The sequence below is a fragment of the Drosophila busckii genome, chromosome 3R (genome assembly GCF_011750605.1).
Source record: "Drosophila busckii strain San Diego stock center, stock number 13000-0081.31 chromosome 3R, ASM1175060v1, whole genome shotgun sequence".
NCBI lineage: Eukaryota > Metazoa > Arthropoda > Insecta > Diptera > Drosophilidae > Drosophila > Drosophila busckii.
In genome coordinates this window covers 10,677,491-10,691,208 of record NC_046607.1, presented here as the reverse complement: position 1 = coordinate 10,691,208, position 13,718 = coordinate 10,677,491, and the positions used below count along the sequence as shown (strand labels likewise).

Below are 13,718 nucleotides of genomic sequence, written 5' to 3'. Positions count from 1 at the left end.
TATAAAAGGCTACTGCTATCGATGATGGTTAGGTAAAATCGCTAACTATCGCTATCGACGTTTATTAGTGTCTGTGTCTATCGATGGTTTCGAATATCACTCCACCATTTTTCTGTACACACTGTCATCCAGACAGTGAATGAATTTAGAAAATTTTATTAAGCTAATTTTGTATAAAAATGTCTTTAAATTACGAGGAAATGAGCTGGTCAGGTAAATATCAACAAAACAAAATGCATCTCAGTTAAGGCGTGTTTTTTCTATTATGCGAACTGACGTGTCTCACTTGCCAATTGGCGCAAGGCAATCATGCATATGTACATATGTATGTATTGGTGATGACTTTTAGTAAATAGTGCACTCTTTTTTTTTAATTAAAACTAATAGATGTGCGGGATCAGTTCCGGAAATGGCGTGAGGAATCTGAACGCCACAGCGATGATGTTGTGCAGCTTTGGATTGCTGTGCTGGAGGACAAAGTCCATAAGACTGGCAATGAGCGACACCTGATATTAGAGCAGGTTATAGTTGCTGCTTTGGATACGGCGCGCCTAGATATAGCCACAAAGTGCATTAAAGAGCTGAGCGTAGAATTTCCCGGCAGCTTGCGTGTGATGAAATTTAAGGCCATGCGTTTAGAAGCTATGGAACAGTATGATGCCGCCAATGAGCTGCTTGATAATATAATTGAAAAGGATCAAACAAATGCGGCGCCAAGAAAAAGAAAAATTGCAATTCTAAAGGCGCGTGGAAGGCGTATGGATGCCATAAAGGAGTTGAATTCGTATTTGAAAAAGTATATAGCTTTTTGTTAATTTTAAACTGTTGCTTATGGTAAACAATGCTTGCAGATTTATGTCGGATCAGGAAGCTTGGCAAGAGCTGTGCAACTTGTACATGGGTCAGGGTGATTACGGCAAGGCGGCATTTTGCATGGAAGAAGTCTTGTTGCACAATCCACACAGTCATTTAGTTCATCAACGACTAGCGGACATACGCTATACCATGGTAAGCTGTTTAATTTAGCCACTAAGAATTGTTTTAAATGTTCTACTTATTTTTGTTTTGCAGGGTGGCATCGATAACGTTGAAATAGCACGCACATACTACTCGCAGGCCATCAAGTTAAACCCACATAATTTGCGTGCGCTTTATGGTTTGTATTTATGCTGCAGCAATTTGGCCAATTCAAGAGCCGTCAGCTCCAAGCGTAAGGAGTCACAAAAACTGGCACAGTGGGCACTCGATCAGGCTACTGCAGAAACATCTAGTCGTTCTACAATCAAGAACAATGATAAATGGATTTCATCTTTGGACTCCGCCTTTGGCAATTTGGACATCAAATCAAATTGACCGTTTTTATGTTTGTTAGCGTAGATGCAATACCATAAAACCTAAATAATTCCAAAAAAAAAAAAACAAAGAAATACACTAGAAACTATCAAAACACATTTTGTTTTTAAAGAAGCTAACGTACGTGTATATGCATGTCATTAAATACAGTAATTGTTTGAGAACAGCGAAACTAATGCGCATTGAAATATGAAAGTAGTTAAGATAATGTATTGTCAAAAACTAAGCCAAGCAAGTGTCTTTATTGGTCACACAATTTTAAAAGATTTTTTACACGTTTTTTGTGTAACTCTGCCAAGCTGCCTACAAATACTAAGTCTAGCACACACATGTAAGTAAAAGAACATATGATTTGCAAGTCATTTTACAATTAAATTGTTCGCGAACATACGCAAAATAAATACATTTGTATACTTAAATGTGTATTTACTATGCACATATCGCTTTGTAGGTGGAATCGAGAGCAATGTACTGCGAGCTGAGGGCATTGCAAAAGCCTCCAAGCTGCCCTGATAAGCGCGACTAAAAATAACAGCACGATATGAGACTCTATTGGACTCTCGCTACATGCACTCCTATGGTACAACTTAGTTTGTGGATGAGCCATTACCATTGGCGTAGAGCTTACGACTAACAGTTGAATTTTGGTTTTGTTTCTTGTTGGTTTTTATACGAAAAAAGTCCTTAAAACTGTGCGTAGGATTAGAATGTGGGCAGACGATTCTGTGTTGGCGGCTTAGCTTTTCCGAAGTGCTTGTTGAATCATTACCCAGTCCAGTCGTGGATGAAGTTGAAGCGGACGTTGTGCGCCTTTCGTTGTCTTTATAATGATTTCTCTCAGTGAGTCCTGGGCGGGAAACGCCATCTAAATATTTAAGATTCGGCAGCACATCAAGTATATATTCGAGGGCGCTCTTGGAGCACTGGAACACCGTTTGCATGCCAGGATTACCCATACAGGAGAGCTGCTCCAAGGCTGGGCACTCACTTTTGATGCGATGTATCCAGTCGGTTATATTGCTGATATCGCAGTTATTAATCCTTGAATTGAAACATATGTATATATGAGCTGAGCTACTTTTATATAACAGGCATTTAATACTCACCACAGTATCTTCAAACTAGGCAGATAGGGAAATGTATTCACATCTAAATTGCTATTGCGATCCAATATGAGCGTGTGTAGCTCATCAAAAAATGACAAAAACTTAAGATTCTTGAAGTTGTTGTAGCTGAGATCCAGAAATTTTGTTTGTGCGGCAAACTTGTCTGCCAGTCGTCGGGGTATAGTGTTGAGATTCTCATAGGCCAGTGATATGCGGTTGTCCTGTTCGAGTACAATGTCCGTATAAGCATCTTCACTGGTGCAGCTGCTGTTCGATATATAGCCGCTAATGGAATATGGATTAGGTGAGATCATTTTATCCGTAGCCAGATACACGTCGTTGTAATCGTTCTCCAATGGCAAACTCTCCAGTGACTGAATTTTGGCACAGCTCTTGAGCACTTCCTGCAGGCGACAGTTGTTGCTAAGAATAGAAAACAATAGCATTCAATTTATATGGATAATTTCGTTAAGACTATACCTAGTTAGATCTTCAGAGTTTGAACGTTCAGATGTTGATGCTTCAGACATAACTACTGCTAAGCATTACGGAATAATGTAAATCTTACGTATTGTAATGTTGATAATGCAGCTGTAGTTTATGATGGGATGGTGCTACTTCCAACGCTAGCTCAAGACTGGAAAGACTATCAAAAGTCACTCACTGGCAAACGGCATAAACAATAACAACACGACTGACAAGAGAAAAGAATTTGAGCCTCTTGCGCCCCACAAGATCATGTACATTTGTATTTGTGTTTATACATGTAATCTCTGATCGTAAAAACATTCACACAAGTGTATTATATGGCACAATAATAATACTTAGAAAGAAATCTCTCGAATTGTTTTCGCCTTTGTTTATACACTGCCCATTTCTATTGTTTTAGATAAAGGAATAACCGGCTGTTTACATGATTTACATACTAAACAAAATGTATATAAATAAATTGACTAAAAGTGCAATAGGCTATATTCTGAGATTTGCAACTAGCTTAGGCATTATTTAAAATTTATGGCTAAAGAGTATACAGTGTTCGAATCACTTTATATAATCTATCATATTATTTTTATTGTTCCTTGTATGAATTTTTACTGCATTGCTTTTGTTAATCTGTTGTCATGCACATCAGCATATACTGAATAGTACTTGTTTACATACATATGTATGTATTTTGTAAACTTATGTGTTCTCATATATAGGTATGTATATATAGTATGCAGCGAAGGACAGAGCAAAGATCATTGCAAATATGTACGATCATAGCTGATCATCCCATTCAGAAACACTGTTTTAAATCTGGTTCACTGCTAATCTATTTTTATGGAATTGACTGTAATTATTACGTGTATCGATTTCGCACCTGTTAATTTGTCACACTCTTAGCACCTGCCACGATACGCTTAATTTCAAAAACTATGTAACTCGTCTTTGGCACTAATTTGTATTCAAAGAAACATTTTAATTTTACAAAAATATTAAAAGGTCAATTCTTACCGCGAAAGGGTTATATAAATTTACTTGGTATTTGTGCGTCATTGTCCCACGGTATTGATTTTGAATGTGTTGCTAGTGGATACAAGCCCCAAACTCGATTAGAGCTCTACGAAAAAAAACATACAAATGCATTCACATACCTTTTCTTGAGTACTATTTATGCAGCTACTTTGCCTACTAGTTAATGGGAAATGGAAGTCGAGCCTCCAAAAGCCAGTTTGGCTCTCTCGCTCTCACTTCATACTCGCTCAGCCAGCATACAAGCTATCATGGGCGTATGCAGTCTGTTATGTGAAGGGGTACGCAGCAGATCACAACTTAAAAATTTTATTTAACTGTTTCTTCTCACAAAAAATGAACTTAAATGTTCATCATGTGAGAAGGGGCCCCTCCTGTATGTTACCTGGCTACGCCTCTGCACTCTAGCGCGCTCTTTAACTAGCGCTAGAGTAGCTAGCATGGGGGCCTTTGGGGCTTGCGTCTACGCTAGCCGGCAGTCAATCTCTATGCTTAGACCTCGATAGTTGGCCGCGGCGCGTAGTTCGTGTGAGCGCTTACACTTGAAATTCCAAGATCGACTTAAGCAACAACAACCAGCAAAACAAAAATAACAACATACTCTTTTAATAGTGGGTGTGTACGTGTGTGCAACAGCTGTTGACAAATTGTCAAAACATTTGCTTGGATCCATTGTGTTACAGCGCTTAATTTTTGCAAATCAAAACGGTAATAATACGTACATACATACAAATTGTTTACTGTGTATGTAACGTAATGTAAGACACTTCCTGTAATATGCACATATGTACATACATATTATGTACTATATGATGACAAACGCAATAGCTACAATAACAAAAATATTTTGAGCTGTCGTGTGGTTGAGCTGAGTTGCTGGTGATTAACATAATTTGACGGTCGCGCCACTTTCCTATGTACATACATACTTACATACATGTACATATGTTTGTATGTGTGCATGTACATCAATTAGCTAGAAGAGTATTTGCGCGCTTATCATTTAATTTTGATGGAGCTGGCGCGTGTTTACCTCCACTGAATTTTTCGGTTGATTATTATTGTTGTTGATAGTTTGCTTTTGCAAATTGTTAACTGCTCCACTTTACGTACAGGCTATCAGCAATTTAATGTACAAGCATCAATATGTACATATTTGCATGTGATGTACTACAAATTGAAACTCAATTGATATTGACATTTATAGCAGTGAGCAGCAGCGAATTGATTTTATTTTTGTCTTTCACTGTTTTGCTCTTATTGAGCTTTTACTGTTGCGCTTTGTTCGCATGGCACGAAATCAGCTGATAAAGTATAGAGGGTGGAGTGAGCAGTACTAGGTTCATTGATTAAAATAAAATAAAAAGCAAAAATCAAGCAAGCTGACGTATTCGGTTCTTTCTTTGTCTATCTTATCAGGCGAACGAACGAACGAACGAACGGCAGCTGCCAATGGCAACAACAGCAAAAGAATCAATTAAAAACAAAAGCAAAAGTAATATGTATCAAATGCTGTCATAAATGATGTACATACATACATACATACAAATGCAAACCCAAAGTCCAGCGAAAAAAAGTCCAGTCTACATTCATACGCCGAATGTAAAAGCATTACTAATTTACTCGTTGACAAAATTTATTAAATGCAGTTCTTATAACAGTCGTGCAGTCATCGGTCTGTTTTTATTTACGAAAATATTTGATATGTGATAACTGGCAATAGCAACAACAAGTCGTCCAAACAGAAACCGGCATTGCAAAGTGCTAAAAACAACAGAAGCCAAAAATAACGCCAGCTGAAGGCCCGTTTATTGTTAGATTAGAGCTAAACAAAAAAACAAAAAAAAAAAAAAAACACACACACACGCACTACAGGTAAAAATTTGCAATATAAAACCTTGATGAAATAAGTAAATATTCACTAAACAAACTGGTTTGAAAGTATTTTTTTATGAACTCAAAGCTCAGCGATTCAAAAATCAAACTTTGCTTATACTATTCTAGTGTAACTTCACCTCAGTAATTATAGATTTGAACCGTTTAAATCGTAAAGTTTGAGTGTTTAGGGCTGTTATATAAGCAGTAAGAAATTCGCCTGAATATTTTCATATTGACAATGACCTTTCCACACAGATATTGAAATTGCGCGCGTTGCTTCATTGACTTTGCGTTATGCGCAACTTACGTCATCGTGGAGATCATTGAGATTTTTAGCGAATGCTAATGCAGCTTCCGAACATCTGTTTAATTCGAAAAGTATTCAAGTATTAAAACGGATTTATAGACTCGAAATAAAAATGTTTGCACAGTTACATATATAGTATATTGCTTTTAAATTTATTGCTGATGAAAGTAAAATTGTTCAGAATTTTTATCTTACAACTGATAGCATGCGCTAGTGATTTGAATAAATGTTTATGAATTAAGTCGCATTTTGTTTATAGTAGCGTTTAAAAACAATGCGTGCTGTTTGCACTATTTTTAATAGATTATTGGGTTCACTAACCAAATCGCTGATTACCAATCAAGGCTAATCTACTGACGTGATTTCAAAATAAGCACACGTATGCTAAAAATAAACGTTCTATTACTAATGTGTAAGTCATTGAATTAGTACAACACTATTATGTTGCATTCTGTTTGGGAAAATTGTTTAAAAATTTGCCAGCTGCATGTAGTTTTTTAATGGTTTTCCCCGAACTGCAGCTGCTAACATTCCACGGTGTTAGACCGTGGCGTGACCTTCTGGCCAGCCCACGCTAAAGAAAAATCAATGTCGAATTACATATTAAAATAGGTCACGTGCTATGCGGCTCAATTGTACAGCACATAACGGGTCTGAGCACTTACTACGATATTGTTGGCATTTTCACTTTTTTTACCGAAGAAACACCTGTTACCTTATACATCACAGCTGGAACATTTTCCAATTTAGTTGTTTTGTTTTTATAGTTTTATATGTGTTTGTTTTTTTTTTATTGCAAACACCTCGTCAGTCTTGCTTTAATTAAATGCCAAATGCGCCTGGAATGCTAATTAGTTTGTCGTACTTCAGCTAGAACGTGTTTGAATCATTTCCCATGGGCAATTGACTGAAGGTCAATGCCCCGCATGCATTACAATTACAACTTGTTTGTTTTGCTTATTATTATATTAATCGCTGAATTTTTTATTTTTACTTTTATTTCAGCTTGTTGACAATTATTAAAGCAACCATAATGACTGGCTCAGGTAATTAAAATTCTATTGGTAAACTAAGCTAATCATTTTCACAAGCTCTATGTTGTAATAAACAAGGAATTAATATGACGGAGTGTAAAAAAACGTATGCAAGCAGTTTAATATTAATCTTTTTTGTTTGGTTAATATTCGCCTAAGAGTATGCAACACTTATTTGACGTTTACATTGACTCAGCTGGATGTATAAACTTCATACTATTCACACTATGATGAACAAATTATGAAAACAATTCTGATTGCTTTTTACTTTTCTTATAGTACACGATCCCAAATGGAGCTTGGAAAGGCGCGAATCGTCAGGACATTTGGTCTGGCGCAAAGAGTCGCCATCATCAAAGGTGCGGTTCCGTTTTGACGTCGAGGTGCTCGAATTCGAGAAGCATCCGAATGAGGAGCTGGAAGTCAAGGATGATCATTTCTCCCTCACAAATCTGCCCACAACTGTTGCCTTCTGTGCCACATGCGTGGCCGTTGTGGCTGCCTCAGTTTTCCTGCCCTGGTACCTGATGGAAAAGGTTGGCTCGCTGTGAATGACCCACCACATATAACATACACAGATTGTACATATACTATTATAAATATTTAATTCGATGGTATTAAGTAGACTTATAGCTGTATGTATATAAAGATGCATGCATAGATTTTAAGTGCATAGGCAAAACATGATGTAAAATTATTTGTAAATAGTGCGTATGCGTAACATTTGATATACAATGTAAAGAGGAAGCTAAAGCAGCGGATGAAACGGGACTGTTTGCTAATGAAATGATTTCATCGTTGACCACAAAACTAAATACCTACATATATTGTTTAATAAAATAAAGATTACTTGACTGCTCAAAACTTGTGACTTCCTATGAATTGAAACCTCTCAAGCTGCACAGAAGCTGTTGCTATAAATATATCTCACGTCTCTGCAACTGGAAAGTGCATAATGCAGTATTATTAAATAATTAGAGCCTCTGGTTCATCCCTTGTGTGTTAAGCGTGCCATTTTCTAGCAGACGCAACCCCCGCCGTGCACTTTAGCCCAGTCTGGAGCATCTTCGCGCCTCTGGTTGGTGGTGGATGATTCATAGCGTTCGGTTTATTGCATTTTTTCTCCATTTTATGAACATGCTAAAAGGTATACGAGCGTCTAATTAAATTTTCTGCAATCAAGTCATTGGACATTGTTGGGCTAAAATGGCGGAACGGCACGTAGTAAACAAAATTCGTTCCACCCTTGCAAAATGCAAACAACCCAGTTTAGCCTTGATAATTTGCAGTGGCTGAGAAAACTTAAAGTTGCTTTTGTACATTTAAGTAACAATAACAACAACAGCAACAACAACAATAATAATGTTGTATTAAACATGTTTACTTATCATATATTTGCATTGCTACAACTTGTAATCAGTTGATTTGATATTAATAGCTGCACATTGTTTATATTTAGTAGGAGGAGTGGGAGGCCTACGTCAAACCGGCAATTGATTGATTTTCATAATCTGCACACATGAGTCAAGCCAAACCATTGATAAGCCCCCACTAAACTCCAGGCTATATGACAGACAACAGCAAGAGCGCAAAAAGGCGTGAGAGCGCTTTGGAGAGAGAGCACCTGCATGCGAAGAGAGCGCGATAAGAGTTTTACTGTTGCGAGATAAGATGCTCGCGCTTATTGTTGCTGTACTTTTTCTTTTTTTATTTTTGAAATGAGCAGCAATTTAATGGCATTCTATTTTTCGCTTGCACTCACTATTGTTTGCATTGTTGCTGTTGTTGTTGTGGTTCTCCTTCTCGATTTGTATTAATTTGTTGCTGTAATAATTCTAAACGAGAGCGATCGCGATCGCGATCGCGATTGCCATAAACATAACCAGTACCAGTTGATGTGAATTAGTTTGTTGTTCGCGCCAGCCGAGAGCGCACGAGTTTCTGTCTCCAGGCATCAGCATTTGGAATTTCGAGAATACAGCAGCAGCAATACAGCAAATTGATCAGTAGCAGCGCAAAACGACGAAAGCAAAGACGCAAAGGCAGACAGAGGAATAACCCCAGACACAGCTGATCTGCAGCCAGCCAGGCACATTCGATTGAACCAAGCTGCATAGCAAGTGAAATACGGAATAAAAAAGAACAAACACAAATCAATATCAATATCAATATCAATACATTAGATAAACTTGAGCATAAAACCAGTTTTTCCCAAAGGTGAGTCGCTTGACACAAACAACTAGAACTAGAATAAAATTCATTGTCAATATTGCAGTGCCTACAAAATGAGTAAAATGCCTGAGACAACGTTTGCCGACCTGAGTCTGGCCGATAAGGTAAAAACAAAAGTTAAAATAACAAAATAACAAAAAAACAAAAAAAAAATTGATTCGCTTTAATTGAAGAAGCGAAACAACAGGTCACGTGCTTGTTCTCGCCGACAGCATTTGCATATATACACACACACACACACACACACATATTCACATGCATATGTATGTGTATATACTTGATATACTGCTATTAATGTTTATTCAATAAGACAGATGAACAGCGCAAATGTATTAAGCATACATCTAGCTTGGCGGGGGGAGGGGAGGGGTGAATACATTAATTTATCAGTTTGGCAGTTTAAGGTCCAGTGAAAATTCGCATTTGCCAGCTACAATTGGTTTGTCTAATTATCGCTGCCACACTAAACGATGCCAATCATCAGTAGAAATCTATAACTGGCTTAAACTACATTAGCGTTTAATTAACAAATCTTATTAAATATTTTCGCACTCTTAACAGACTTCTGTGAAAAAACCGAATCTTGAAGCGCGTCGATTCAGCGACGTCTCCACCTGTTCCTTTAGCTCTGGTAAGATAAACACAAAAAAGAGTCTCTTAACTTTAACTTATCCTTACTTTCTGCTTAGCCTGCTTCACTGGCAGCTCCGACGAGGATGACTTTTCTCCGAAGGACAACAAGCAGCAAAACTCCAGTGGCAGCTCGGACTTTTGCATCAAGAGCATTGGCAAGGCCGCCTTTGGCAGGCGAGAGATTGAGATCGCCGAACAGGAGATGCCCGGCATCATGGCTTTGCGTAAGCGAGCCGCAGATGATAAACCTCTGCTCAATGCCAAAATCGTGGGCTGCACGCATGTCAATGCCCAGACGGCTGTGCTCATTGAGACGCTAACACTGCTTGGAGCTTCGGTACGCTGGGCGGCCTGCAATATATTCTCCACACAGAATGCAGTGGCGGCTGCTTTGGCTGAAGCTGGTGTGCCCATTTACGCTTGGCGCGGTGAAACGGAGGAGGACTTTTGGTGGTGTCTGGACAAGTGTGTGCATAAGGAAGGCTGGCAGGCGAATCTGATATTGGACGATGGCGGCGATGCTACGCATTTGATACTTAAAAAATATCCGGAATACTTCAAGTCCATTAAGGGCATTGTGGAGGAGAGCTTAACGGGTGTGCACAGGCTCTATCAGATGTCCAAAGCTGGCAAACTGACTGTGCCGGCCATGAATGTCAACGATTCGGTGACCAAAAACAAGTTTGATACCTACTTCACCTGCCGCGATTCCATATTGGACAGGTGTGTACGCCATTCCTAAAAAGCATTGCATCGATTGAATTATATTCTATGTCCTTATCCTTATCCTTAGTTTAAAGCGCACCACAGACATTATGTTCGGCGGCAAGCAGATTGCCGTTTGCGGCTATGGAGATGTGGGCAAAGGCTGTGCGGAAGCCCTGCGTGGTCAGGGCTGCATTGTTTATATCACGGAGATTGATCCCATTTGCGCTTTGCAGGCGGCAATGAATGGTTTTCGTGTTGTGCGTCTCTCGGAAGTCATACGCAGTGTTGACGTTGTGGTTACTGCCACTGGCAACAAGAACGTTGTTACTCGAGATCATATGAACCGCATGAAAAACGGATGCATTGTATGCAACATGGGACACTCTACATCGGAAATAGATGTGAGCAGCTTGCATACGCCGGAGCTGAGCTGGCAACGGGTGCGCTCTCAGGTGGATCATATTATTTGGCCAGACGGCAAGATGATAATACTGCTGGCCGAGGGGCGCTTGGTTAATCTCGCGTGCTCAACCATTTCATCGTTTGTGGTATCCGTTGCCTCGGCCACACAAGCATTGGCTCTCATTGAACTCTACTCGGCGCCGGGACGCTACAAGTCGGATGTTTACCTGCTGCCCAAGAAAATGGATGAGTATGTGGCTAGTCTGCATTTGTCCACTTTTGATGCACATCTTACTGAGCTAACCGATGCGCAGGCAAAGTTCCTGGGCTTGAACAAGGCTGGACCTTTCAAGGCAAACTATTACAGGTAAATCGGAATATATTTAGCTGCAGTTTCTTAAACTAAGTTTTTGATTTACTTACAGATATTGATCAGTATTTTGATGCTCTTATTGCGATTGACTTTGGTTGAACCGAATGCATATTTTAGTTTTATTCCATATTTTACATTTTTAAATTGTTTGTTGTTTGTATAAATTAAGTATGAAATTATAATTTTATTAGCGTTTATGGCATTCCAAGATATCGTTTGTTTGGATTGTGCAGAGCGAATAAATTAGATAAAAATAGATTGCAGATAATAAAAGACTGCCATCTAGCGGTAGTGTCAGTAACCTATTTAGCAAATGCACAAACCGATTTGTCGACGCCCTGGCGAGTGAAAATGTTTTAGCTGAAAATTGGCAGGAAATTCAAAATTTATAAAAAAATATAATTTTATTAACGAGCGTAAATATTTAAAAATTTGCGAATGAAGTGACTGAATTCGATATTTGATTAATCTTAAAATTTTTATTTTTTTGTTCTGTTTTATGACAAAGTTTAGATATCAGCTTTAAATTAATATAAATGCTTATATTTATTTAAAGGCATTACAATAATCTGAATTTAGAGAAATATTAAAATAAATCGATCAGTGTTACGTGTATAGTGGATAAATTACAATACGTTACAATACGTCGAAAATTTCCATTCATTGAAGTTCATAAAATCAATAAAATTCCCTTCGCTGCAAATGATTCTAAATATTGAAAAGAAAACACAGAAATTTGAATAGTTGTTTAGCATTTGAGTTTTTAAACTGCTGACCATTTTATTAAAAAAAAAAAAAGTAATCTAAGCCGTATTAATTCTAAAAAAATTCAAAGCGCGAATTAATTTCTGAGTTAAAGATTTGTTTTAATATAAAAGCATTTTTTTATTATAATTTAATTAAAACTATCAGTATAAAGTAAGGATTGACTTAGCTCTGTTGCCTTTCATATATCCTTCCTTCCTATCTAAAGGGGTTGCGGAGATGTGACAAATACGCATTAGCAAAACAAACTGAGTCGATTTAGCGATGTCCGTCTGTACATTTATCTGTGTATCATGAAGAACTCAGAGACTATAGATAGGAGCTAGACTTATAAATTTGGTATGTATATACGTTTTTTATTAATTCTTTTAATTTTCCTTCATAGGTAGTTACACTTTTTGTGCAATGAGTTATTAATTTATCTCTCTAGTTATTTTTTAAAATTACTTCATAAACAGTTGATAATAAGCTATTTTACATGTATATCTCCGATACATAATGCCTCAATTCATTTTGGTTCATGTAATGTTTACTTCGAATAATAAATTAGCATTAAGAACTTAGTATTAATTTACTTACAATTAACAAAAAATATTCTTGCGTAAATTGAGCAATAAAATACTACAAATGTTATCAAAAGAAAAGTTCTTATACTATGTAAAGAAAGTACAAAAATAAATAAATTGTTTTTCGCTGAAACTTCTAAAAGTATTAAAAATTCTAAATACATTTTTGCACTTTTCGGGGGAATTTTCTATTTTCACAAGTAATATAAAGAAAATCGCTGGCAGGCAACTAAGTTTTAATGATGGCATTACAGATCTAGTACAAGCGAGTGAAAAGAAGTTTGTTTTTAAACAGCGCTACGAATTGTTCTACTAAAACTTCATGGATCGTTTTTGTCGTGAATGTAGGAGTTTTTCCAATAGGTCATTATGCCGTAAATGACAACTTGCTTAGCACGTGGACCTATTAGTGGATTCAGCTGCATCAGGAACGTAACGAGCCAGAGGAGCCAGCAGCAGACGGCGGAGAGTAGGACACAGCATCTTATTATAGTAACCTCCTTGAAGCGTTTGGCCACAAAGAAGCCAACAATGCCGAATATGACCCAAAAGCCAGTGAATACACCGAGGGAAACGTATTTATTCATAGTTGATCGAGTTTTGTTGTTTGCTGCTTTTATTTTGTTTGTGAGTATGGTGTAAAGATTTTGTGTTTGACAGGATTTTCTTTTCAGTAATTTTCAGACATTTTCATTTCATTTATAGCTTAAAACTTTGCTATGTGCGCAAAAACCCAATTTGGATGCTTTGTGGCCATTAAGTTTTATTAATGCGAACATTTGCTTATTTTATTGTTGCGCACTGGAGCGCTGAAAGTTATAAAAATGGAAATTGTATACATTTTCC

General features: G+C 37.5%; 5 protein-coding genes across 8 annotated transcripts; 3 read left to right on the top strand and 2 right to left on the bottom strand.

Annotated features, from left to right (window-relative positions):
• The first annotated feature begins 114 nt into the window (after positions 1–114).
• Positions 115–1,423, top strand: LOC108603668 (ER membrane protein complex subunit 2). The gene is made up of 4 exons (XM_017992664.2): positions 115–213; positions 388–796; positions 852–1,008; positions 1,072–1,423. Exons 1-4 carry the CDS (start codon positions 180–182, stop codon positions 1,351–1,353), a joined length of 882 nt encoding a protein of 293 aa, XP_017848153.1. The 5' UTR covers positions 115–179; the 3' UTR covers positions 1,354–1,423.
• LOC108603667 (leucine-rich melanocyte differentiation-associated protein) lies at positions 1,311–3,122 on the bottom strand. Of its 2 annotated transcripts, none has more exons than XM_017992663.2 (3): positions 3,028–3,122; positions 2,460–2,882; positions 1,311–2,394 (listed from the first exon to the last, which is right to left on the bottom strand). In XM_017992663.2, the coding sequence occupies exons 2-3, from the start codon at positions 2,771–2,773 to the stop codon at positions 1,941–1,943; spliced, it is 768 nt and encodes a 255-aa protein (XP_017848152.1). In that variant the 5' UTR covers positions 2,774–2,882; positions 3,028–3,122; the 3' UTR covers positions 1,311–1,940. The 2 variants fall into 2 exon arrangements, with proteins under 2 accessions (XP_017848152.1, XP_017848151.1); XM_017992662.2 differs by having other exon boundaries at positions 2,940–3,102.
• A 1,328-nt stretch (positions 3,123–4,450) lies between these two features.
• On the top strand, positions 4,451–7,810 carry LOC108603669. 2 transcript variants are annotated; one of them, XM_017992665.1, is made up of 3 exons: positions 4,451–4,682; positions 7,165–7,205; positions 7,473–7,810. In XM_017992665.1, exons 2-3 carry the CDS (start codon positions 7,193–7,195, stop codon positions 7,742–7,744), a joined length of 285 nt encoding a protein of 94 aa, XP_017848154.1. In that variant the 5' UTR covers positions 4,451–4,682; positions 7,165–7,192; the 3' UTR covers positions 7,745–7,810. The 2 variants fall into 2 exon arrangements, with proteins under 2 accessions (XP_017848154.1, XP_017848155.1); XM_017992666.1 differs by lacking the exon at positions 4,451–4,682 and adding an exon at positions 5,562–5,849.
• A 1,279-nt stretch (positions 7,811–9,089) lies between these two features.
• On the top strand, positions 9,090–11,896 carry LOC108603666 (adenosylhomocysteinase-like 2). 2 transcript variants are annotated; one of them, XM_017992659.1, is made up of 6 exons: positions 9,091–9,410; positions 9,469–9,529; positions 9,987–10,056; positions 10,115–10,781; positions 10,852–11,535; positions 11,594–11,896. In XM_017992659.1, the coding sequence occupies exons 2-6, from the start codon at positions 9,479–9,481 to the stop codon at positions 11,598–11,600; spliced, it is 1,479 nt and encodes a 492-aa protein (XP_017848148.1). In that variant the 5' UTR covers positions 9,091–9,410; positions 9,469–9,478; the 3' UTR covers positions 11,601–11,896. The 2 variants fall into 2 exon arrangements, with proteins under 2 accessions (XP_017848150.1, XP_017848148.1); XM_017992661.2 differs by lacking the exon at positions 11,594–11,896 and having other exon boundaries at positions 9,090–9,410; positions 10,852–11,540.
• A 1,176-nt stretch (positions 11,897–13,072) lies between these two features.
• On the bottom strand, positions 13,073–13,513 carry LOC108602662 (V-type proton ATPase subunit e). Its single transcript, XM_017990808.1, has one exon. It carries the CDS (start codon positions 13,457–13,459, stop codon positions 13,193–13,195), a length of 267 nt encoding a protein of 88 aa, XP_017846297.1. The 5' UTR covers positions 13,460–13,513; the 3' UTR covers positions 13,073–13,192.
• Between the last annotated feature and the right edge of the window lie 205 nt (positions 13,514–13,718).

Coding starts and splice junctions, on each gene's coding strand:
- LOC108603668 (XM_017992664.2), top strand. CDS start 180: ATGTCTTTAAATTACGAGGAAATGAGCTGGTCAG. Junction 214..387: donor CGAGGAAATGAGCTGGTCAG/GTAAATATCAAC, acceptor TAAAACTAATAG/ATGTGCGGGATCAGTTCCGG. Junction 1,009..1,071: donor CGGACATACGCTATACCATG/GTAAGCTGTTTA, acceptor TTTGTTTTGCAG/GGTGGCATCGATAACGTTGA.
- LOC108603667 (XM_017992662.2), bottom strand. CDS start 2,989: ATGTCTGAAGCATCAACATCTGAACGTTCAAACTCTGAAGATCTAACT. Junction 2,883..2,939: donor AACTCTGAAGATCTAACTAG/GTATAGTCTTAA, acceptor TTCTATTCTTAG/CAACAACTGTCGCCTGCAGG. Junction 2,395..2,459: donor CCTAGTTTGAAGATACTGTG/GTGAGTATTAAA, acceptor TTTCAATTCAAG/GATTAATAACTGCGATATCA.
- LOC108603666 (XM_017992659.1), top strand. CDS start 9,479: ATGAGTAAAATGCCTGAGACAACGTTTGCCGACCTGAGTCTGGCCGAT. Junction 9,530..9,986: donor ACCTGAGTCTGGCCGATAAG/GTAAAAACAAAA, acceptor CACTCTTAACAG/ACTTCTGTGAAAAAACCGAA. Junction 10,057..10,114: donor CACCTGTTCCTTTAGCTCTG/GTAAGATAAACA, acceptor CTTTCTGCTTAG/CCTGCTTCACTGGCAGCTCC.
- LOC108602662 (XM_017990808.1), bottom strand. CDS start 13,459: ATGAATAAATACGTTTCCCTCGGTGTATTCACTGGCTTTTGGGTCATA.